General features: G+C 33.3%; 1 protein-coding gene across 1 annotated transcript; it reads right to left on the bottom strand.

The window, feature by feature from the left end:
• Nucleotides 1–2,978: 2,978 nt before the first annotated feature.
• Nucleotides 2,979–10,997, bottom strand: LOC110696799 (GDSL esterase/lipase At4g10955-like). The gene is made up of 4 exons (XM_021874135.1): nucleotides 10,956–10,997; nucleotides 9,403–9,485; nucleotides 4,954–4,966; nucleotides 2,979–3,979 (listed from the first exon to the last, which is right to left on the bottom strand). The coding sequence occupies exons 1-4, from the start codon at nucleotides 10,995–10,997 to the stop codon at nucleotides 2,981–2,983; spliced, it is 1,137 nt and encodes a 378-aa protein (XP_021729827.1). The 3' UTR covers nucleotides 2,979–2,980.
• Between the last annotated feature and the right edge of the window lie 13,851 nt (nucleotides 10,998–24,848).

Here is a 24,848-nt window from a genome sequence, read left to right as displayed (position 1 = left end):
GCCCCCCCCCCCCTCCTATATTTGCTGAAACTTTCAAATGCTCTCAAAACCCCACCTTGGCTGAACTTAAGGAGGCCGACTTTTCCATTGGGCCGTTAAAAGCACCTGGAGAGGACGGCTTCCACGCGCTCTTTTTCCAGAAAATGTGGGATTCTATACACCTGGAATGCCTTCATCTTATCTCTTCTATCTTCACTACAAAACAAGTGCCCCAAAATCTCAATAAAACGGTCATTTGTCTAATCCCAAAAATCCAAAATCCCACAAGTATATCAAGCTTTCGACCGATCAGTTTAGTAAATTGCTGTTACAAATTCGTCTCAAAAATTTTGGTTAATCGAATTAGACCCCATCTAAACTCGATTATCTCCCCAAACCAAAATAGTTTTCTCCCGGGCCGAGGAACGGACATAAATTTCATCATTGCTTCCGAGATCGTTCACTCTATGGGAAAGAAAAAAAGAGGTAGAAAAGGCACCTTTGCTCTCAAAATCGATCTCAAAAAAGCATATGATAGATTGGAGTGGCCATTCATTAGACATTGCCTGATGTATTTCAACTTCTCCTTAGATACAGTTGAACTCATCATGAGTTGTGTATCTTCGGTTTCCTCATCGATCCTCATTAATGGCCACTTATCTCAATCCTTCACTCCTACGAGAGGATTACGTCAGGGGGACCCGCTATCACCCTATCTGTTTATTATATGTATGGAATACCTTTCTAGGTTGATCCATAAAGAGTGTGATTTAAAAAATTGGAGCCCTTTTCGTTTTCGGGGTGGAAAAACAAACATCTCGCACCTACTCTTCGCGGATGATGTTCTCTTTTTTGGCCAGACAAATAAAAAAACCCTCCACTCCATGTCAAACACACTTTCTCTCTTCTTTGGAATGTCAGGACAAAAAATAAACGACCACAAGAGCTCCATTTTCTTCTCCCCTAATACCCCTCATTCGATGATTGATGAGTTTGAACAAGAATTGAACATTACGGCCACCTCAGACCTTGGAAAATATCTCGGATTCCCCTTATCCATTAAAAGGCCTTCTAAAGGTAACTTGCAATTCTTGGTTGATAAGATTGGCTCTAAACTTGCATCATGGAAGAGCTCAACCTTAACTAAAGCGGGCAAGCAAATACTCATTCAATCTACTCTTCAATCAATCCCGAGATATTTCATGCAATCATTTTGGATCCCTAAATCCCTCACATCTCATCTTGACTCCATTTGCTCTAACTTCTTTTGGGGAAGTAATGGTGATAAAAGAAAAATCTCGTGGATTTCATGGGATAAGATATGCAGGCCTAAAGACCAGGGCGGGTTGGGCTTTGTAAAGCACGACGAGCTCAATCTTATTTCTCTTTCTAAGCTGTGTTGGTCCATCTACAACAATAAAGGGTGGGCAGCCCAATTATTGAGAGAAATCTACATTGACAACAAGGAAAACCCAACATCGTTCAACAAGGGATCTCACATTTGGAAGGGTGTGGGAAAGGCTTGGCCGACTTTCCAAAACAGTATAGTTTGGAATGTGGGTGATGGTTCTAACATTGACCTATGGGAAGATAGGTGGCTTCTTCACCTCCCATTGAGACAGTTCATAGTTGGACCAATAAACCTTCATGCACAGCATCTCTCCCTCTCTGCAATCTCCCTTGCCTCTAAACACCAAACTGAGCTGCTCCTCTCCTTCGAAATCTCTGAACACCTATTTCAACTTATTCAATCCGTTCCTTTTTCTTCTCAGAATGACACACATTTCTCAAAGGGTAAGTTCAATCCACAAAAAGCCAAAATGCTCATCCAAAATGGTAGCCTCTCATCCTCTCCTTCATTGATTGGAACCTAATCTGGAAAGCGAATACACATCCCAAGATAAGATCCTTCCTTTGGGTTTTAGCTTGGGACCGTATTGCACACAAAAAAAATCTCCATCAAAGACAGTCCTCTGCCTCTCCTAAATGTTCTTTTTGTCCTGAGCAAGATGAGACCTCCTCCCATATTTTCATTCATTGTGTCAGAGCTAAGGAATTCTGGGAGAACCTCCCACCCCCTACGACTGTGTCCACAACCTTGGAGTGGAAAACCTGGATCTCTTGCAACCTAAAATCTACTGACATCACCAGAGGGACCATCCCTTGGAATGTCATGTTCTGCTTCGCCATCTGGACCATTTGGTTAAGGCGTAATTCTTGGTCTATGTCTAATTCAAACATCCCCCTCCAAACTGCAATCAACCAGTGTGTTTGGGCTGCTTCGGAATTCTACTTCACTTCGAAGTATAATAACGAAAGTCAAGAGCCCATCTCCTCTCCTCACTGGTGTCCCCCTCCTCCAAACTCCTTACAAATTAACTGTGCCGCATCCTTCCTCCATTCCTCTAAGGAAGTAGGATGTGCAGTGGTATGTCGAGACAATTCAGGCAATTGGATTGAGGGTCAGATATGGAAAAGCTACCTACCCTCAAGCCATGATGCGGAATTGAAAGCCATTGAGTTAGCATTGAAATTAGTCAAGGATAGGGGATGGTCTAATGTGCAGATATGCTCAGATGCTAAGAGGGCTGTCCAAGAAATTAATGCTCTTGATTGTACAACTAATGCTCCTACACTTCTCACCAATTGCAGGGACCTAAGAATGGAGCTCCATCAGGATATGCTCTTTGAGGAAAGGAGTTGTAATGCCGTAGCTGACTTGCTAGCTAAGGATGCAAGAGCCAATCTGAAGCGCATGAATGAAACTTGTATTTTGTATCAGCCACCATCTATTTGTAATGCCTCTTTTGTAAAAGACTTTAACCTTTGTACTGCAAACTCTATGCTTTATTCGACTGGTGATGTCCCAGTAACTTTGGCTTGTAATACAATTAATGATTAAGTAATGCATCCTACTTTTAAAAAAAAAGCTCGAAAAAAATTTAGAGATATTACATGCGTGCACCTATATATAATCGTGGATCCTTAGGAAAATGTTATACTAATTATATTGGTAAAGCTTAGACTGCCAACAAGAATATTGTTCCCACCATTGACAAAGGCCATGAGCTAATGATAGACCTTTTTCCTTAACAATCATATTCTTCATATTCATAGTAACAAAACCTGAAGGAATTAGATGTAAAGCGTCACCATCTTTCCCTAATGCATTCTTCAACAAATTCACAACTGAATTTTTTGTTGCAATCTTTTCGATCCCACCTGCGCCCCATCGTTCCATCTTCTCTCGATGCTCAAAGTAGCCTATATATTCGCAACAAATCGTGTCGTGTGGGTTCACAAACAAGTACGGGATCCAAGACCGAAGTGTAGTACTAAACGGATCACATTCTTCATGTGTCGTATTAGTATTATTTTTTGTTCTCTTTAGTGCATACGAAAGACCGGCTGTTACAACACTATGTGTTATACGTGCACCATTCTTCAATTTTCGACTATGAAGCATCTCAATTGGAGCGGAGGCGTAAGGAGGATTAAATAGATAAGTTTCGACGTAACATCCTCTTTTAGCCATGTCTTTTTCTGCTTGTAATGTCATAGCCGCGCCTAAAGAATGCCCGGTTAACCAAACATCTTTAGGGTCCGTTACGCTTAGTAAGTCCTCTACTACGTGTAACGCAATTTCGTACCGGGAGCTACATTTTAACTCGTGTAGGATGATCTTTGCATCCAAATAACAATCTTGTAACCCGGTTTTTGGCTTGATGATTGTTCCTCGTAAAGCAATCACATATCTTGGGGGTATATCTTGGGTTGAGTTTAGGCGATTTGGGATTGCATGTTTGTACTCAAATATGGCCCCAAAAATGGAGGAATCAGTTTTATCTTCAAGGGCTTGGATGCATTTGAAATGAAAAAACTCCCACCATATTGGTGCTAAAACATCGTACCCTTCTCTCTTTTGTTGGCGATCAAATTCCGCAACATACACTCCTTGAACCAAACTAGCTGCAACCGATCTTCTATGTTCGGTATTCCCCTACAATAAGTGTTTATATTAGTTTGTATGAATTGGGGCTGATTTTTATATTTAATGGAGATATTGTATAGATTTAACAGCACATCTATCTATTAACTAATACCAAAGTAATAATCGTTGACATCATTCTATATTAAAATTAGACACATGTCATGTTGTTATTAAAAATTTTCCCTTCAAAACTATAAATGATGTAATCTTTGTGATTTTTATTTTAGTTAATTAAAATTCTAGTCAATTACATTATTATTAGGGCCTGTTTGATTCACCTTAATTTTACTGAACTGAAATTATTTTTACTGAACTGAACTTATTTTTACTGAACTGAACTTAATTTTACTGAACTGAAATTATTTTCACTGAACTTAAATTATTTTTACTGAACTGAAATTATTTTTACTGATTTTCTATTATAATTCTTCTTTAAGAAAACTAAATTTTACTGAACTGAATTTATTTTTACTGAACTAAAATTATTTTTACTGAACTGAAATTAATTTTACTGAACTGAACTTATTTTTACTGAACTGAAATTATTTTTACTTAATATTATTTTTTTAAGGTGAATCAAACAGGGCCTTAGTATCAAATTCTGAAAAAATGGTTTATTCTATTCAATAATAATACTAATTTAATTTTCTTACTTGAGTACACTTTTCAGTTTTCATCATTCAATTTTTCTAAGGGCTCTATTTAAAATAAATAAATAAATAAATAAATTCATGTTTTATTTATTTTGGGAATGTTTTTATTTTTAATTTTGTACAAAAAATAAATTTCGAAGATTTCATTTGATTAAATCGTGTGATCTAATCTAGTAATAACTATAATCATTCCCTCTCCATATATACTTTTATTGTTGATTTGAATCAATAAAATTTGTTACTCCTTACTAAGTATTTCATAATCCATTTGTCTCATGTTATTACTTATTCTAATTTTTTGTATGCCTCAATTATTTGGTCAAATTAAACCAGTAAAATGAGACTGACATCCAAAGGAGTATCATTTAAACAATACATAAAATGGAGTATTATACTTCCTCCGTTCTTTTTTTATTGCACCATGAGGGATTTCACGCTTGTCAATGCATTACTTTAGCTATTAATATCTTCAATTATACTTTTGTAAAAATTATAAAAATTTAATATTTGAAAGAATGATTTTGAGAAGAATCTAACTAGATCACACATGACTATATTTTTCCTAATGAATAAATCACAAATGTTAGTAAAAAACAAATAAGTGAATAGTGTAAAAGTCCTAATGGTGCAATAAAATAAAAACGGAGGAAGTATATAGATTGAAAGATTTATAACAGATGGTAGTTTTAAATTAGACTAAGATTGACTATTCTTCATGTTTGCAGATGAAAAAGTGTGATTTTCTTTTATATACCTATACTAATACTTTCTCCTTTTTTTTTATAATTGCAACACACATTTTATCACGGTAATTAAGAAAAGTGGACCTCACATGAAATAATACACATAAAATAGAGGGTTTAGAGGTTGTTAGGAGTATACTCAAGTGGGTCATGAGCTTTAAATAAAAGGTAATAATACAATTTTCACAATAAAAACCTTCATTTTATAGTGTGTTGCAAATATTATGACACTTCTATCTTAGAAAGTGTTGCAAGTATTAAAAAACGGAGGAAGTATATAAAATGAGAAGGGGTTTTGGGTGATAAATATTACTTTTCCAAAATATCCCTCTCATTTTATCCTTTTTAAGAAAAAAAACTACGTCTAAGGAAAATTTAGAAAATAACACCACAAATTTCTCGAAACTTAGATTATAACACCACAAAATCTCTAATTTTTATTATAACACCACATAAAAACACAAAACTTTGATTTAACCACCACTTAACGAATTCTTGGATGGAATCCGTTAGTGGGGCTCACTTTCGACACGTGGCAATGCTATATTGGTTAAAAAAATTAATTTTTTTTAAAAAATAATTAAAAAAAAAACTTATACCCTAACCCAGCCATATTCCTCCACCGTACCGCCGGCAGCCCTATCCTCCATCCGCGGCAACCGAACGTCCTCCACCACCGCCGAGACCCCATGCGTCACCGGTAGAACCACCCAACAACCCCTCCCTTTCTCCTAATCAAAAAACCGATCCTACCTCTTTTCCACTCCCCGAAAACCACCACATCAGCCACCTCCACCCCTAAATAATCAAAATCGACAAACCCTAAAACTATAATTGTTGATAATTGAAACCCATATTGCTTTCTTGAGTGCGCGAGGTTGCTAGGGAGGTGCGGTCCGGTGCGCGAGGTGGTTACATGGGTCGGTGCAGTGAGCGAGGTGGTAGTGTGGGTCGATACAGTGCGCGAGGTAGTTGCGGGGGATGCTTTGCTTTGGTAGGTTGATGCGGTGCGAGAGGTGGTTGTGGGAGTTGGGTTGGTTTTCGGGGAGAAGGAAGGGGTTGATTCACCGGTTTTTGTGGGGTCTGGGGGTGTCGGCGGCTGGGTTTGTGTTGTCGGCGGCTAGGATAGGTGGTGCCGCTGGTGGGGCTTGGTTAGGTTAGAGTTTAACGGTTTTTTTTTAATTATTTTTTTTTATTTTAAACCAAGAGAGTATTGACATGTGTCATTTGAGGGCCCTACTAACGGTTTCCATCTAAAAATCCGTTAGTCGGTGGTGAAATCCATTTTTTGTGTTTTTTTGTGGTGTTATAATCAAAGTTTTTTTTTTTTTTGGTGTTATAACCCATTTTTTGCAAAATATATGGTATTATTTTCTAAAAAAACCAAAAAAAAAATTTAAAAAAAAAAAGAAAGAAAAAAAAAAACCATCATTCTTTTTTAAATTTTTTATATTTTGAAAGAAGTCATATCTTATTATATTGGCTCCGTGTAGGGGTGTCAATCGGGTTTTCGGTTCAGTTTGGGTTCGGTTTATCAGTTTTGGGTTTGTAACGGGTCGGTTTTTAGCGGGTTGGAATTATTAACGGGTTAGTTCGGGTCAGTTTTAAATAATTTCGGTTCGGTTCGATTTATTTTTATTACAGTTTCTTTTCGGGTCGGATTCTAATCGGGTCGGGTTATAATTGGTTCGGGTCATAATCGGGTCGGGTGACAGGGTAAAGTCGTATCCCCAAATCAAAAGTAATACCTAAATCCTCTAACTAATGTAGATAGGGAAATAGGGTCGAATCCACAGAGAAACGGGTCTTTCTATTCCTAATTAATTAAAATAATCTAGATTATGAAGTAACCAATATTTATATTTAAATAAGAGACTAAACTACTAAGATTGAGAATAGGCAGAAAACAATATATAAAAGGATCTAGGGCATAGGTTCACCAATAAATAATATTCCAAGGTAAAACATAGTAATCAATTATCAATGCATACATTAATCAGATCATAAAGGGCTTTCGCTACGTATTACAATCACACAATTAATTTACCGGTATTAAATCTCATCTCTCGAATCTCAACTTAAACATTTATAAATTAACCTGCCTATTGAAACTAGACCTAAACATCAATTCTTATCTGTCAAATCTCGAATCAATATTGTCAAACTCATGCATAAAAGATCAGGCCTAATCTAGTCACAGAGCATTAATCCAATCAATAGGAAATTAATCTAGCATTGATAATTAACAATAACAAATTACCCCTTCATATTATTTATGGATCCCCATAAACCCTAGAAATAAAACTACTCACACATAGTAGAAATTAAACTAATCAAAGCAATAAAGCAAGACATGATAAAAAGAATAAAGTAAATAACTAAGATTAAGAGAAGAGAAATCGTTACCAAACTAATCTGTATTAATAGAAAATAATCAAGAACAAGAGTTGAGAGAAGAGTTAAGAGAGAGAAAAGATCCTAAGTAGAGAGAGAAAGTCTAAGAAAAAAAATCCACAAAAATCCGTACAAAATCGTCTATAAACGTTTCCTAAAACAAAAATTAAAACTAATTAATCAGGTCTCTTAAAAACGCGCGCCTGATCGGGCGAAGGGCCGCCCGATCGGGCGTGCCTTTTTCTTCGAGTTCCTTGCCAGCAGTATCGCCCGATCGTGCTAGATGCTCGCACGATCGGGCGCGCTTATGCACGCACAGCACCTGGCCTTGCCGCGCCCGATCGGGCCCTTGCTCCACTTTGAGGCTCAAACTTCAATTGGGCTTGATTTCTCGGCCCAATCCGGATTTCCTCCTCGGGTCTTGAATACTTGGTCCGTATACCTCGGGATCCCAATTACCGAGCCCTTAATCACCGGCTCTCACCGATCCTGGGCTCCAAAAGTGGTCGTGTCCTTCTAGCTTCCGTAGTTGATCCATAAAGCCCGGGAAAATGCTCCAAGGGTGCAATTTCCTGTAAAATACAACTAAAACTACGAAAACACTAGAAAACACAAATTAGTAATAAAAGTGGCTTTAAAGAGCCAAAAACACTACTAATAACGACCAAGGGACGGGAGTAAAACACTATATAAAATGGACATATCATCACGGGTCATAATCGGTTAAATTACGAACCGATTATGACCCGAACCAATTATAACCCAACCCGATTAGAATTCGACCCGAAAAGAAAATGTAATAAAAATAAACTAAACCGAACCGACCCAAAATTATTTAAAACCGACTTGAACTAACCCGTTAATAATTCCTACCCGTTAAAAATCGACCTGTTACAAACCAAAAATCGATAAACCGAACCCAGTTACTGGTTGTAAACGATTTGGGTTTATCGGGTTTAAACGGTTTCGGTTTACAATGGGTCGGGTTGCTATCGGGTTCAAAAGTACTCGGTTCGGGTTGTTCTCGGTTTCGGGTTGTATTAGTTCGGCTTGATATCGGGTACAATTCATTAACGGTTCTCAAACATTCGGATCGGTTTAGTTTCAGGTTTTAAAAAACGGGTCGGGTAGGTTTACAATTTTAAAATAACAGATTCTTAGCGGTTCAGTTCCTTTTCGGAACATTTCAAAACGGTTCGCATTCACCAGTTCAGGTCGGTTTTTGACAGCTCTAGCTCCGTGATTTTATCAGTATTTTTTTTTAATAACACAAATTTGTTTAATAACAATTTTTTTTTTGTTTTTTTATCAATAATTTTTAAACTCGGTGATTTTTTAAGAGGATAACATTCCAAAAAAAAAGAGAATAATTAGCATGATGGAATATTTATATTGCACACGCATGCGTTGTATGTGTCTCTTAGCTTACAGGGTTACTAGGGTATAAATGAAAAGAGACAAGAACTACAATAATATTTTTTTTGGTAATATAATCAATGTTCACATCTTCTTCTCCCTTAATTTTAAAACTCTCTTTTTTGTTAAATAAGAATAAAATAACAAACAAAAAAACCACATTATTTTACTATTATGTTTACACGGACCAAAGAACAGTTAAACACGTAGTATATGAAATAATTACCAATTTACGTTGTTGAGGTAGAGAGGGCCACAGAACTCAAAAACATCATTTTGGGAGGGCTTTGACATCCTTTCGATCTTTAGCTTTAATTTTCACTCTTCATCCACACCACCAATTCCTGCCCAACGAGGTTAAGGAATAATTTAGTTAATATTCTACCCAAATAAGGGAACAAACAACAAGAAGAATACAGCCAGAGTAAATATATAATAAAGAAATGTTTTCTCTATATAATTTATAGCAAGCAACAATAATACGGATCAAAGTAATACTTTTTTATTTATAAAAAAATATATATTTTCATGAAAATAAGATTGTAGACTGATAAAAAATATATATATTCATAAAAATAAGATTGTAGACTGATAAAAATTTAAAATGTACTTCGTACCAAGGAAGAGAAGAATTAGATAAATGTACTTCGTACAATCGTCGTACCAAGGAAGAGAAGAATTAGATCAAAGATTATGAGCAAATTACTATGGATTTTCAAAGCTTATATATACATAAAGGAGTATTAATCTTGCTCGTCAAATTGCCATTGAAAAGATATAAGTTATTAGTTGACCTTATTTCTTAATTATAGTCAATGATCATTGCCACTTGTCCAACCATCTTGATTCTTAAACTAACATGAGAAATATGGTCTAACAACTTATATATTATGAGATTCATTGCTAATTTATTTTATTAATTATTAATGACTACTTGTATATGCTTCAGAGTACAATTAAATTATCTCCACTAATTAATTATTTTGTGAATGCTAAACCAGGGAAACATTCTCTGAAGTCCAACCATGCAACTATACAAGTATATGTATATATGATTTTTTTTTTTTTAATCATACAATTTGAATTTAGATTTATACTATTAATTAAATATACTTCCATAGGGAGTATATATATGTATATATGATTTTTTTTTTAAAAAAAATCATACAATTTTAATCCTACAAGTAGAGATTCTTTTTTTTTTTTTTTTTTTGTAGCAAGTTAAAAATTCTCTATAATGTAAGGGTCCTTCATCTTACCTTAAATAAAAATAAAATAAAATAAAATAAAAAATTAAAAAAAAAATGTTTATATTTTATAATGAGTTGACGCTGGTTGATGTAAATCATGTAAAATTTTTGAAGATATTATTGTATAAGTCCAGCTCACTCCTATGACTAATTCTGCAACAACCAATAGTACCAATGAGAGTAGCCGAGTAGGGAACCATTATACTTAATTACTTACAGGAGTATTAAATACATACATACTAGCCTTGTAAATATATACAAGTATGGAATATGACTAAGATGGAGATAGATAATTAATTAATTATTAGAAACCTTTTTTTTTTAAAAAAAAAAAAAACACCATATAAAAATTTTCTTATGAAAACACACAATAAACCCTTTTTTTCTTTTCTTTGCAAAGTAACATCACCTACCCTGGTTTGTGGTGCTTAATTTGGTTTTCAGGCATTGACCAACACGTGAGACGCACATGTCCCGGTGAATCTTCCCTTTCTTAATTTTTTCCCCTCTTTTTTTCCTCTAATTGAACCCCATCTCTCAAATTACTCTCCATAGAAGCAGGGAACTCCATTTTTAAGCTTGAATTGCTGAAATTAACCTAATTTCGAGATAGATAAGTTGTTGTAATAACTAAAATTTCTAATTAATTATGTTGGGTTTTCGAATTTTCATACATTAGGGTTTGTAACGTAATTGAAACTCATGGTTACTTTTTATGCCCACCAATAATAGAATAAGGAGTAATTTCGAGGGGCTAATGTGTTTAGGATGCCCACCAATGTGGTATTTGATTCAGTGGTTTTTTTTGTTTTGTTTTTCTGATCATTTTTTTTTCCTTTTTTTGTGCTTGTTCTATTGGACTTCAATGGAGGAAGGTGGTGAGGCTCGTGGGTTTCTTTGGTGGATAGGGGTGAATGAACAAGGGTGGAGTTTTCATGGGCCGGGAGTAGATTTATTGGATGAGATGTAGTTGACAAGGCCTCTATCCAAGTAGGAAAATCTGGAATCTAGTGGTGGACTAGAGGTGAGGGGCTGCGGTGGAAAGAATCAAGGCAACGTTAGTTGTTCATCGGCGACATGGTGTTGGTGAGGTTGGTAGTGAATTGGTGGTGGCAGTGAGGTGATACTGGTGGGGGTGGCAGTGAGGGCGTGGTGGTGGCGGTGAGGTGGTGTTGGTGAGGGAAAAGAGAATAAAAATAAAGGAAGGTGATTTTATGAGATCACGTGACCCACACGTGCAAAGCCAACGCTGGAAAACCACGTCAAACACCGGAAATCAGGTTAATGTGTTACTTCACAGGGAAAAAAAAGTGATTTTAGGTGTGATTTCACAAGAAAATTTTTATAAGGTATTTTTTTCAAAAAAAAATGTTATAAATGGTGGTTTAATATTAAAAAAATTTCTAATTATTAACATAATATGTATGTTGGAAAAAAAAAGTAATACTAAAAATAAAAAAAAGGATAAATATAATATAATAATGAATATGAAAAAAAAATATCTCGAGATACTGTCTCTTGTGGGCTGACGTACAATTGCACAAATAGTACAAAAGGTGGTAATATTAATAGCAAAGCTAATAAGTTTGTTTTATTTTGCATACACCACTAGTAGTTGAGATTGGTTAAAGCCAATTTTCCTTTATAATTTTATTTCAATACAGATGTTGTAAAATTGTATAATTTTTGCATCAAATAATTCTTTTTAAGAAATTCTTTAAACAAAATCCATATATATGTAATTTTAACTACGTACATATTTTTAGAGAGTCATAAGGGCGGGTAATCGATTCCAAGATCTCCTAGAAATGGGAAGGGAGCTCTAACCACTTGAGATATACCTCAATCTCAATGACTTATGAGAGTGAGGGATAGCTCAAGTGGTTAGAGCTCTCCTCCCGGTCCCAGGTGATCCTAGGATCGATTCTCATTACCCGCCCTTGTGGCTCGATCTCTAAACACCAAAAAAAATTTCAATGACTTATAAATTCTAATCAAATATCATAAGAAACTAATACATGTAATTTAAAATCCTATACATAATAAAATAATGATACATGTACCGTCACAACCTTATATGAGCCATAATTATGCAATGTCCAAAAAAAAAACATCAAATATTATACCCATTTAACACCTATAAAAATTAAAATTAGCACGTACAATATAATAATTAATAATTACATATATTATACAGTATATATATTCTAAGTAGAGAGAGAAAGTCTAAAAGAAAAGGTAAACAAGAATTCCGTACTAAAATCGTACTTAAACATCTCTAAAAAACAATGCTAATTGGAACTAAGAACTCAGCAATCAGATGCCTAAAAAACACGCGCCCGATCGGGCGAAGGGCCACCCGAGCCCGATCGGGCCCGCCTTTTTCTTCAAGCTTCTCCTGGGCAGCCGCGCCTGATCGAGCTAACGCTCACCTGATCGGGCACGCCTTTCCTGATGTCTCTGACTATGCGCCCGCCTGATCGGGCGTAAGCTTGCCCGATCGGGCCCTGTCTCTTCCTCGAGGCTTGGACTTCAATTGGGCTTGATTCTTCGGCCCAATCCGGATTTCTTCTTCGGGTCTTGAATACTCGGTCCAAATGCCCCGGTATCACACACCGAGCCCTTAATAACCGGCTCTAACCAGTCCTGGGCTTCAAAGATGGTTGTGTCCTCCTAATGTCCGTAGTTGCTCCATGAAAAACCCGGAAAACGCTCTAAATTTGTAATTTCCTACAAAACTCAAGCAAAACTACAAAAACACTAGAAAACACCAATTAGTAATAAAATGGCTCTAAAGAGCCAAAAACACTACTAATTATGACCAAGGGACGGGGGTAAAATACTATATAAATTGGAAACTCCCCCAAGCCAAACCTTTGCTTGTCCCTAAGCAAAGAGATCATCAACGAACATATAAAACACGCTTCATCCCAAGTAAACAAAATCAAGCACAAAAGATTCAAGGCAAATCTAATGAACATGCTTCAATGTCAATCAATCTCATTCATCTAATCATTCTTCCGTCCCAACAATTGTCAAGTAGAGCAAACCACATGAGCATATAGAATTCAAGACTAGTGCTCACACACTCAACTCTTATTTATGTGGCGGGTAAAAGATACACTCGATCGCTCTCCAACCAACCCCTTTAATGTCGTGAACAATGCCCTCCCAACTCACACTCTCGTGTGTTTAAAAAGATGTACACTCAACCTACTAGTCGACTCGAAATATGTCAAATCATAACTTGCATTGATAAACAACACTTTCACATTCATACAACTCTATGCACAAAGGTCGGAAGGTTTTTAAAGCTTGTAATGTAATGATAGGGTAAAGGGTAGGATAAATTTAGGAAAATGTGAGAGAAAAGCCGTGCTTAAGGGAGCCATATCCTAACAAAACCCAAGGTCAAAATCAAGTAATGACCAAATCATCTCCAATCACAACTTAACTCCACAAAAGTTCACCAAACAATCCTATACATACGACAATCCCAAGACTTACACATCCACTCACAAAATATGATAATAAGAAATAGAGTGAATTAAAACAAACTTTGAACTCGTTCTTTTTTTCAAACTTGAACTTTTTTTTTTTGACTTTTGAGCAACCTTCTCATAGAACATTTGAACATTTGAAACAATTTTATCTTTGCTCTTTTTTTTCTTTTTTATCTCACATTGGAAATTTTCAACTTTGAAACATAAACTATCAACATTTTTCCAATCATAATATCAAAACAACAATCACTCTTCTTTTATTCCCACATTGTGCAAATAAAGTGCACATCACAACTCCCTCACCTCACCAACTAATAGCTCCCCCAAGCCAAGCTTGGGACTAGTAACCAATGGGGCTCATATAGGCTTTTAATGTGGCAAAATAATCAATAAAAGGGCACAAGCAACAACATGGGTAGCAAGAAGGGAACAAATGTATCTAATATTGTTTGAAAGATACCTAAGAGAACAAATGCCTTCGTCCTCCTCAATGTGCATAATATTGAGTCATACAAACATTACTAATAGTTGCAAAACAATACTCAAATTCCTTGACATACCAGGAACTATCACACAATTCCTAATCAAATCAACCAGTCAAGCACTATATTCACAAACGGTTGGCAAAATTGACGCATGTTTAGGCATCCAAACAATTAAACTTCAAATCATGATCAACAAATTCACAAAGCTCATTATCATATACCAAGAATCAAAACAATATTTTCCAATTATGGGACAAAGGGAAGCATGATTTACAATTCATTGGAACATATTTTTGAATTTTTTTTTTATTTTTCATTTTTTTTGTATTTTTTTCATATAGGAAAGCAATAAAAACTACACTAGAAAGCAATAAAATCTAAACTAGAAAGCGATAAATAGACAAAAGAGAGAAAGAGTTACCATATGTACAAGATATCTCCCCCCAAGACAAATCAAGCAATGCCCTCATCGACTTGGGGGTGTAGCTAGGAGAAGCTACTCCTCATCATCATCCTCATCCATCCTTTGATAGCCTCCTCCATAGCTCGAGCCGGCGCCTCCATGGCTCGTACCAGCACCACCATAGCCCGAACCACCTGCAAAGTAGTTAGGGTCCACATTGTCCCATATCCCACCAAAAGGAGCATCTTCCCCATAACCATGGACTAAAGAGTAGTCCACATGAGTACCATAGGCTCCGGGGGTCGAATACCCTCCTTGGGGGTATTGGAACCAATCGGGAACTAGTGCCTCGGGGGGAATAGCCCCTCGGCGTGCATAATCGTCATACATGGGGTATAAACCCCTCTCGAGGTTCCTCTCTACATGGCCAACCCTCCTATCTAGAGTGCCTAACCTAGAGTCTAGGTTTTGCACCATACCCTCCACTCTCCCTTGCCCTCTCTCGATCCGATCAAGTTGACTCCTAAAAGCTTAAAAGTCATATGGGGCATGGGGGTCTATGTTGTAATCGACGGAAGAGGTGGGGATGTCATATGTGTAGGGTTGGGGTGGTGGTGAATGGTGAGGCTCTTAAGCCTCTCCTTGACCGTCTAACCCAAAGGTGTAGGAAGGCTTTCCCTTCTCAAATTTGGTCAAGGCGGGGTTGGGTAGCTTAAAAGCTTTATCTCTCCTACCCGACTCCCGGTAGACTATCCACCATGTCTCACCTCCCATGGGTTGCACCCAGTTAAGGCCTCCTATATATACTAGGTCAAAAAAAATTAATAATTACATATATTATACAGTTGAAAATCTACTTTTTCCGTCCCTTATGACCAATTTTAAGTCTCAAAATGATAGTCCCATTTGCTTTTTTCAAGTATCATTAATATTAATTTTTACCAAAATTCCCTCCATGTACTTTCTTATGTACATTTCGTTTTTTCAAATACTTTTATTAGTTTCTCTCTCTACTTTTTTTGCATACCCAATGTAAATTTATCTCAGTGTACTTTTGCTATTTCTTATTTATGTTTATTAATTTCCGTGAAAATTGTCCATAAAAGACTATCAATAAGAGACAGAGGGAGTATTTGATTCAAATATATCTGTTTAACAAAAATCTCTAATAAATCATTATTCTAAAAGTAAACATTGTATAAACCAATGATATTGTAGTCTAAATATCCTAAATTATCAAAATATTTATATTCATTACTCTTTTGTGATATGATTTAACATTTTAGTCAAAAATTTTATCTTAAAATTATTGTCTGAGAATAAAACTAGTTACATACTCCAAATTAAATATAGAGTATAAATTTAAAAAATATTAATGATCAACTTGACGCGTGTGTCAGTCAAACTAATGTACTTTGGGAGTACTTTCTACATGTTTTAATAATTGTTACACTTTGACTGTCACATATTTACATGCAATTAAATTAAATTAAATAAGAGGCGAGTGAGGTAATTGAAGTATTATAAAAATTATTACAAAAATAGTGAGATTAATTATTTATTAAAAAGCAATGAATGTGAGAGGAAAGATATAATAAAATTTAAATATAGTAGGTTTGGATAGAGATCATAAAGGACAAAGATATAATATTTTATTTAGCTTTTTGCTAAAATCGATAATGTAACACTTAAGGCCTTGTTCTGTTCACTTTATTTTCACTTATTTCAGGCTTAATAAATTCAGTTAAGGGTTAATAAGTTAAGATAAGTTCAGATAAGATAAATTCGGGAAAAATAAGTTCAGATAAGTTGTGATAAGGGTTAATCAGGGCTACCGTACTTAATTTATATCTAAAATAAGTTTTAATAAGGGCTAATAAGTTCAAATAAGTTCAGATAATATTAGATAAGTTTAGATAAGTAAAAATCAGGTGAATAGAACACACCCGTAACACTTGTTAATTAAAACACGACGGAGGTATTTTCGATACAAAGTGAATACAATTGCAGAAGAGATGTGATATTTTATATTTTAGGTTAGATAAATGATACCAATTATAAGAGTAATATTACTTACTCTCAGCTTCATAGTAGTAATATTACTCTTAGAATTGATATTATTTTTTTGGCCTAAAATATAAAAAAAAAAAAAAAAATTAACAAAATTTAGCAAATATGATTTATTTTTTTTAATTTTTTGTGAAAAGTTTAACCAAGATTATGAGGCTAATCCTTAATCTGTGCACCCAGGTGTACCTTAAGCATGGTGCAACCGGAAAAAAAATATAACAAAAAGAACATTGTTTAAATTGTAAAAAATATTGTTTCCGAAACAAAAAAAATAAAAATATAACTTTTTTAAAAAAAAATTGTAAAGAACATGACATTATTTTGTAAAGAACTAGGTTAGTCTCGTGCGATGCACGATTTAATATTTGTATGCAATACATATTTAAGAAAACCACTAATGAATCGTGTGTCTTCTTATTAGATGAAATTGAGCTATAACAAAAGATATGATGTTAAATATAGAGTATTATAATCACATATTATACTATATGCTTTGTAATTTAAATAAAATTTAACTTATTTATAAGATGTTAGCATTAATTCGTTGGTTTATCTTTCATTAATTTTTTTGTTTAAGAACTTACAAAAAATAGAAACACCAAAAAACAACACTATAAATGTATAAAGTAGGAGGAGATGAAATGTTTCTAGAAAAATGAAATATTCCAGCCACTAACTTTTAATTTTAATCCATAGAAAAATTGTGTAGTTAGTCAATTTTAGCATAAAATGTTTTAGGAAATGTGCAATTAATTTACTAATTTCAAATATTTTTTTTTATTTTGAAAAAAAAAATAATGTTACCAAATTTTTGGAGGGAAAATTTTGTATAAGAAGTTGTCACTTGTAAATAATGATGTCAGCGGTTATTTCTTTAGTTATATTATAGATGCGTATGATACTAAGTTATTATAATAAATTTCTTTCCTAAAAATTAATTTCTCCCAAAGATTATTCAAGATTTCATTTCAAATATCAAAATTTAAAATTTCAATTACAAAGTTTCTGTTTTTGAAATATTTTATTTTGGTCATATTTTTTTCACCAATTTTTTTTATATATAATTATAATATCTATATCTATACTTAGTATTTAAAAACACAAACCACACATTACTCACATGTCACATGTCATCACAAATCACTCATATGCCACATGGCACCTTCTTTATCGAAAAATAAAGTTTATGTCTTTATGCATTCTGTAACTTGCAAATTTAAGTAAGGAAATTAACTATTAAGTGTTTCAACTACACCAAAATAAAGTCGTAGTCTTTCATCTCCTAAACTTAAAATAAAGTAATAGTAAAAAAAAAGTTGAGATAATTAATTAGTCCCCATCATATAAACATATAAAGTACAATAAATAAGCAACAAATTAATTAGTCCCCATTATATAAACATATAAAGTACAATAAAACAATGTTGACTCATGTAACATAAATAAGCAACAAATTACAAGGAAAATATTGTAAGAAATAACTCATGCATGGAACGGGCAAGAAGGCTAGTTTATCTTAATAATGATGATGTGCATTTTTTTTCCTGATGTTTTTATATGATTTATATTAATGTACTTTACCATGAAACATGATTTATGTACTCATATTTGTTTTTAATGTACAAAAAATAATTAACATGCACTATGTTTCTTTCACGTGTTCATTATTATTACATCTAGTGCTGTCAAATTTCAAACTGAAACTGTTTAACTGCCCGAAACCAACCGACCTAAATGAGAACCGAACCGATTAAAAACCGATTTTGTAAAACCGAAAATCGACCCAAACCGTATTTAAGTAAAACCGAAACCAAACCGATCCGAATAATGTCAAACCGTATAAGAACCGAACCCGTTAACAAACCGAACCAATTCGAAACTAAACTGAAATCAAACCGAACTGAAAAAGAACCGAACCGTTTCTAACCCGAAACCGTTTCCAACCCGAAACCGTTGAACCGAGGTAAAAACCGTTTACACCGAACCGTTAACAAACTGCAACCCGTTTACACTGAACCATTTATGAACCGAACCAATTACAAATCGAACTGTCTATAAATCAAACTGTAATTTCGATCTCACAATAACAACTCATCAAATCATGATTATGACACATCAATTAGATGACTGAATAAGAAGCAGCTAATAATGTGATAGTAACACAATAATAATTCATTAATACACTAAACTTTTATAATCTATGTTACTTCGTAATAAACTAGTAAGATTAGTATGACTAAACTTGAAAATAACATGATATGTATTTTTAAAATCGATGAGAATTTGTATATAATATAATTCCTAATGCCTAAATATGAAGTGATGAAGTCTTGACTTGATATAAAACTTGTTAACCAGCAAAAGGTTTGCAAGTACTATGAAATTTCAAACCAAAATCGTTTAACTGCCCGAATCCAAACGACCCGATTAAAAACCGACATTTTGAAATAAAAAACCGTTCCGAACCATAATTTAGTAAAGGTGAAATGGAACTGATGCGAATAACGTTAAACCGTATTAAAGGCGAACCCGTTTAACAAACCAAACCAAAATAAAACTGAATTGAAAAAGAACCGAACTGTTTCTAACTTGAAACTGTTTCCAACCCGAAACTATTTGAACCGGTATAAAAGCCGTTTACACTGAACAGTTAACAAACCGTAACCCGGTTGCACCGAACCGTTTACTTCTCGAACCGTTTACAACCTGAACCGAATTTAAACCGCTCAAGAATAAACCAAAACCGAATCGAACCAATAACTATTTAAACCGAACTGAAACTGACTCGCAAGACATTTAAACCGATTTCAAACCGACCCGATTTAATACCGAACCGATTTCAAACCGAACCGAACCCGAATTGTCAAACCGTTTTGACAGTGCTAATTACATCATATAATGATTTTTTCTTGGATTTCGTAGCTTGATAAACAATTTTAACTATCCATATTCTTTAACTGTAATTGTAATGTATTTTTATAGTAATTTAATGTTCATTATTTATTGTGAAATGTTTTTCGAATTTTGTATTTGAATCATGCTAGGTGGATATAAATAATGTACATTTATTACATAATTCATATCATGTTCTTTATTAGTAATTCGAATGTTCATTAGATGTAAAAATCAATCATCAATAGATAAGAATATCATCATCAACCTTCATAATCCTAATTTAGAAATAAAATAAAATAAAATAAAAATTATATACAATTATATGATAATTAATATAAAAAAAAAGCTAATAAAATTAATAAATGATATTGAAGATTGAGGGTCAAATTCAAAAAATATAAGAGATAAATTCAAATTCATATATGCTAAAACTCCTATAAGCTTAACCCAAAGAACATAAAGGATAAAAGTGTTAGATCTCATGAAAACTCAAAAAGGAACAAACGAAATCAAACTCAAAAAATATATTATGCTCAAGCTCTTTGTAAATATATATAGTGTTCTTTTTATGCTCACAATCTTTATACATGTGTGTCTTCTTCTTTACTTCCCGGTATATCATGCGGATAGTGCACCCCGAGTGTACCATAAAGATTGCATAATGAGACAGTGGTCAAGCCTTTATTTTTTCAAATTACTGTATTTTTTAAATGGGCAACTGCTAAAAATAAGGAGTATTTTAAAAGAACAATACAATAGATTGAGCTGTACACATTTACGGAGTCATTGAATTGATCATTTTTTTTTTGAACGGATTGAATTGATCAATTGAGAGTTTGAGACATAATCAACCAATCCGTACATGAACAACTTAAAGAAAAAAAAGTCAATTATGAATATTCAAGATGCAGCCAATAATCTTCTCAAAAAAAAAAAAAAAGATGCAGACAATAATCAAATCATACAAATACTAGCTATTATAAAATCCGTGCAAGTTGTTGAATAAGATTGGAAAAAAAAAATCGATACTATTGAGTATTGACTTTGCCTTTAAAAAAAAATATAAAAAATAAATAAAAAGAATTAAAGGGGTAATTTGGAAGCATAAGCTTATGCACCATACAATTAGTTATACTTCGTTTATCTTTAACCGGTAGTACCGTAGCACGCAATATGGTAAATATGAGCATATCAATATATATTATATAGAGGTTATATAAATGGAGGGTTGAGAGATTTAGTCTCGCAGGGGTAGGTTAGTCATTATATGCGGATTTAAATTTGCCACTTTAAATTCATATACTCTCAGTGGTATAAAATATAATTTCAATGATATTTAAACAAAAAGGTTCAAATGTCTCATTAGGCTGTCAAATAATCCCATTAAACCTCAGTGATACAAAATACTCTCCTAGTGGTACTCAATGCAGTTTTAGTGATACTTATAAAAATAATCAGTGGTACAAAATATACTCTCAGTATTTGTGTTCCTAATTTTTTTGTCCTGTTTGCACGTGAAACCTTTTCTGACGAAAAGGTGGGCCCTCACCCTTTTCTCACTCTCTCTATCTCTCTCTTCCTTTCTCCCTCTTCCTAGTACATTTGCTATATTATTTTATGTTGTGAGACATTTTATTTTGACTCACAACCCTACAAGGCCAAATTTTAATTTATTAAATGACATATATCACATGATTTTAAAAAAAAAACAAATGAAAACTAGATCGAGCCATAGAACATTAAACAAAGACTGCCGAGCCCTCGATTTTTTATTCTAATTAAAAGCATTCTTTAGCATTTTTTTTAAAAAATAAAAATAAAACATGTTTTCTCTAATATTTTATTTTTATTATAGTTCTCTTCAAATGCTTCTTATTCTTACCTTTTTTTTTCTTTTTTCTGGAGAAATTCTTATTAGTAACTCTATACTTTTACTACAAAAATACATTAGAATAATAGTTCTCCCTTATCTATAATACAAAATGACCAAAATTAAAAATAAATTTTGGCAAATCAATAACTATACACTAAAAGACATACCAGTAATGACACGTGTCATCTCATGATGCGTTTTTAGGTTAATTTTTTTTAATTAAAAGAATCTACTTATAATTAAGTAAACAAATTATTATATTAAAATATTAAAATCTTTCTAAAAAAATTGGACAACTACAAACCAAATATTATATTCTTAAAATATTTTGTGACCTGTTTTACAACAAGAAAAAAGAATGCTTAGATTTTTTTATATACTTTTATTTTAGTTGTGTATTAGAAGCTGCGATTAAAATAATTCAAATACCAAATTCAACTATCACATACTTTTATGATTATAATATTTTTCAATCAATAATCTATAACTATAGTTACGGGACCTAATCTAATAACTATAAAAAGATAGTTACGCACTTTGCCACATTTAGATGAAATTGTCCTGCATTTAGTACTTGTGTTAAAAATAAAAAATTTGGATGTTAGTACCTCCACCCCACAACCCCTAAATGGTCTAAAGCAGTAAAATAAAAAAAATAAAAAATTTGCTACAGCCAGGATTCAAACCAAGCCAGGGTTTGAACATGGATCTTTGCTCTATAAGATTTAGCCAATGTGCTACTGCAGCTTAAGTGACAATTTATATCAATATTAATATAAGAAGCGATTAATTGAAAAGGACTTAAAATATGCTGCAGCCAGGGTTCGAACCTGGATCTTTCTCATTAAGATTTAGCGAGTGTGCTACTGCAGCTTTTTGTATTTTGTTATCACAATCAAATATATTTATAGAATCAAATTAACACATTGGAATTGAGGAAGGGATTTCTTATTTTTATGAGTAATTAAACATTTCCAGAAAATTGATTTCAAGACTTTCTCACTCTCACTCAGGTAATTCAATGTTTATCTTAATTTCATTCAATTTACATTAACTTTTTCAATTTTTACAAGTTTTTCCCAGAATTTGGGGTTTAGTATCCTTGAAAACCTGAATTTAACGAAATAGTAATTCAGTTAGTCAAATTGATGTAAAAAATTTCAAATTTTGTTTCATTTAGTTCAAACTCTATTTTTTTTTTTTTTTAATAAAAGTAGTTCAAACTAGTATAGTACCAATCTAAGCTATTGGCTATCATAGTACTCCCTCCGTCCCCTTTTCTACATTCATGCTTTTCTTTTTGGGTATTCCAAGATTACATTCCTCCTTTTTTTTTTAGTAAGTAGTTTTTTTTTTCCAAATATCCCAAATTATCCCTCTTTTTCTGTTTTGTAATTAATGCTCACTCTTACTTTCTTATTCTCACTCTTATTTTCCCGGTAAAAAAATTCAGAATCCTTTTGCCTAAATTTAGATGAATATGATTGGTTCTTAATTTTTCAATAGGGGCATGTTATTGTTTTTTTTTTTTTTTTTTTTTTTTTTTTTTTTTTTTTTGCAAAGGATTGATGACATGACATCATTACATTTTAATCTATCTTTGTTTTACTCAAAGACATCATTTAATGTTTTGTTTTATTCTTGGTTCCTTAATTCCCGTGTAATTATACAAACAGGAATGTAAAAAAGGGACGGAGGGTGTATATAATTGTGAAATCTTTTATTGTACAATTAATTGATTATTCACTATTTTGTAACAATTTTAATCACAATAATGTGTTGCACATCTAATCATCAACCACAACATTCCATATCATGTTTTCAATTCAATGTTCAATACTGTAAAAAAATTTAGAAATAGCTATATATGATAAATGTTTAAGTTATGCCCTTCAAATATATTGGTCATTTTTTTTTAATTTAATCATAATGAGTTATGCACAATCACATAGATTATATTACCTCTTTTTTTTTTTTTTTTTTTTGCAAATTTGGGCTTTTATTTGAGAGGTATAAAATATTTCAAAGTTGCAAAAAAAAAACAAAAAATAAAAATAAAAAAAAATTGGAGGTAGTATATTTCTCTTCATGTGCTTTTTTTTTTAATCAATAAAACATACTCTCTATCTACATCCCATGATATAGCCATAAACTTTTTTTTTAAAGTAAAAAAAAATACAGTGTACAATAAAATAATATATATTGATTGAAATAGTCTCCCGTCCCTAAATTGATGAATCAAAAGTCACCCGAGATAAATCAAAGCTACCTCAATATAAATAAAAGTTAAGCGCGTATTCTGAGTGGTTGGCCACACCGTGTGACCGACTGACACACATCAAAACACTGGTCGGGTAACCCCTAACGAATTAACCCCCAATCGATTGAGTAACCCTTGACCGATTAAGAAAATCTTGATCGACAGAATAACCCCTAACGAATCGAGTAACCCTTTAACCAAATAACCCCCGTCACACGATGTGGTCATCCAGCTTATTTTAAGTGTGGCTTGCCCATCGAATGACACACACCAAAACATTATACAAGGTACCCATGATTGAGTAACTCTTAATTAAGTAACCTCTAATCGATCAAGTAACCCCTGATTGATTAACCCTTAAACAAGTAACCTCTGATCGATCAAGTAACCCTTAACCACGTAACCCCTAATTGAGTAACCCCTGATCCATTGCATAACCCTTGACTAAGTAACTTTAGCTACACAATATTGCTAGCAAAATATGAAACTTTGTGATAAAAGTTAATATATGCTTTATTGATAAAGATACTCTATTTAGTTATTTAAAATTATAAGATTTGAGTAAAAAAAAATATTACACTTATTGTAGGGAATATTTTCAAGCTTTAATCCCACTAGCTTGAACCCCACTGTGATCATACACTAAAGTACGGTGGCGTCCAAAAGGGAAGAAGATAGAGCAAAAGAGTCGCCAACAAGTTTTAGGAACTTGTAAACCGTTCACGAGGTGAAGGTTACACCCCTTAACGATCCAAGAGATCGTCAACTCCATAAGGTCTAGAACCAAATAAGGGTTTGGGGATGAAGGTACAAATCCAACCTAAAAGAGATTGAACATGTCCTAATAATAGGCCTCTACTTTATTCTTATCGTATTCATGTGCGCTTTTTAATTAACATGCAATCATTAGGTTTAACCCTAAACCTGTTTATC

Source organism: Chenopodium quinoa, unplaced genomic scaffold (assembly GCF_001683475.1).
Source record: "Chenopodium quinoa cultivar QQ74 unplaced genomic scaffold, ASM168347v1, whole genome shotgun sequence".
Taxonomy (NCBI): Eukaryota; Viridiplantae; Streptophyta; class Magnoliopsida; order Caryophyllales; family Amaranthaceae; genus Chenopodium; species Chenopodium quinoa.
Note: the sequence above shows the minus strand (reverse complement) of the source record. Positions and strands in the feature narration are given on the sequence as shown.

Excerpts from the sequence above, each read along its gene's own strand:
- LOC110696799 (XM_021874135.1), bottom strand. The coding sequence starts at position 10,997 with ATGGAGTTCCCTGCTTCTATGGAGAGTAATTTGAGAGATGGG. Across the intron at positions 9,486-10,955 it reads AGAGTAATTTGAGAGATGGG|CTAAAGATCGAAAGGATGTC; the intron begins GTTCAATTAGAG and ends TGAAAATTAAAG.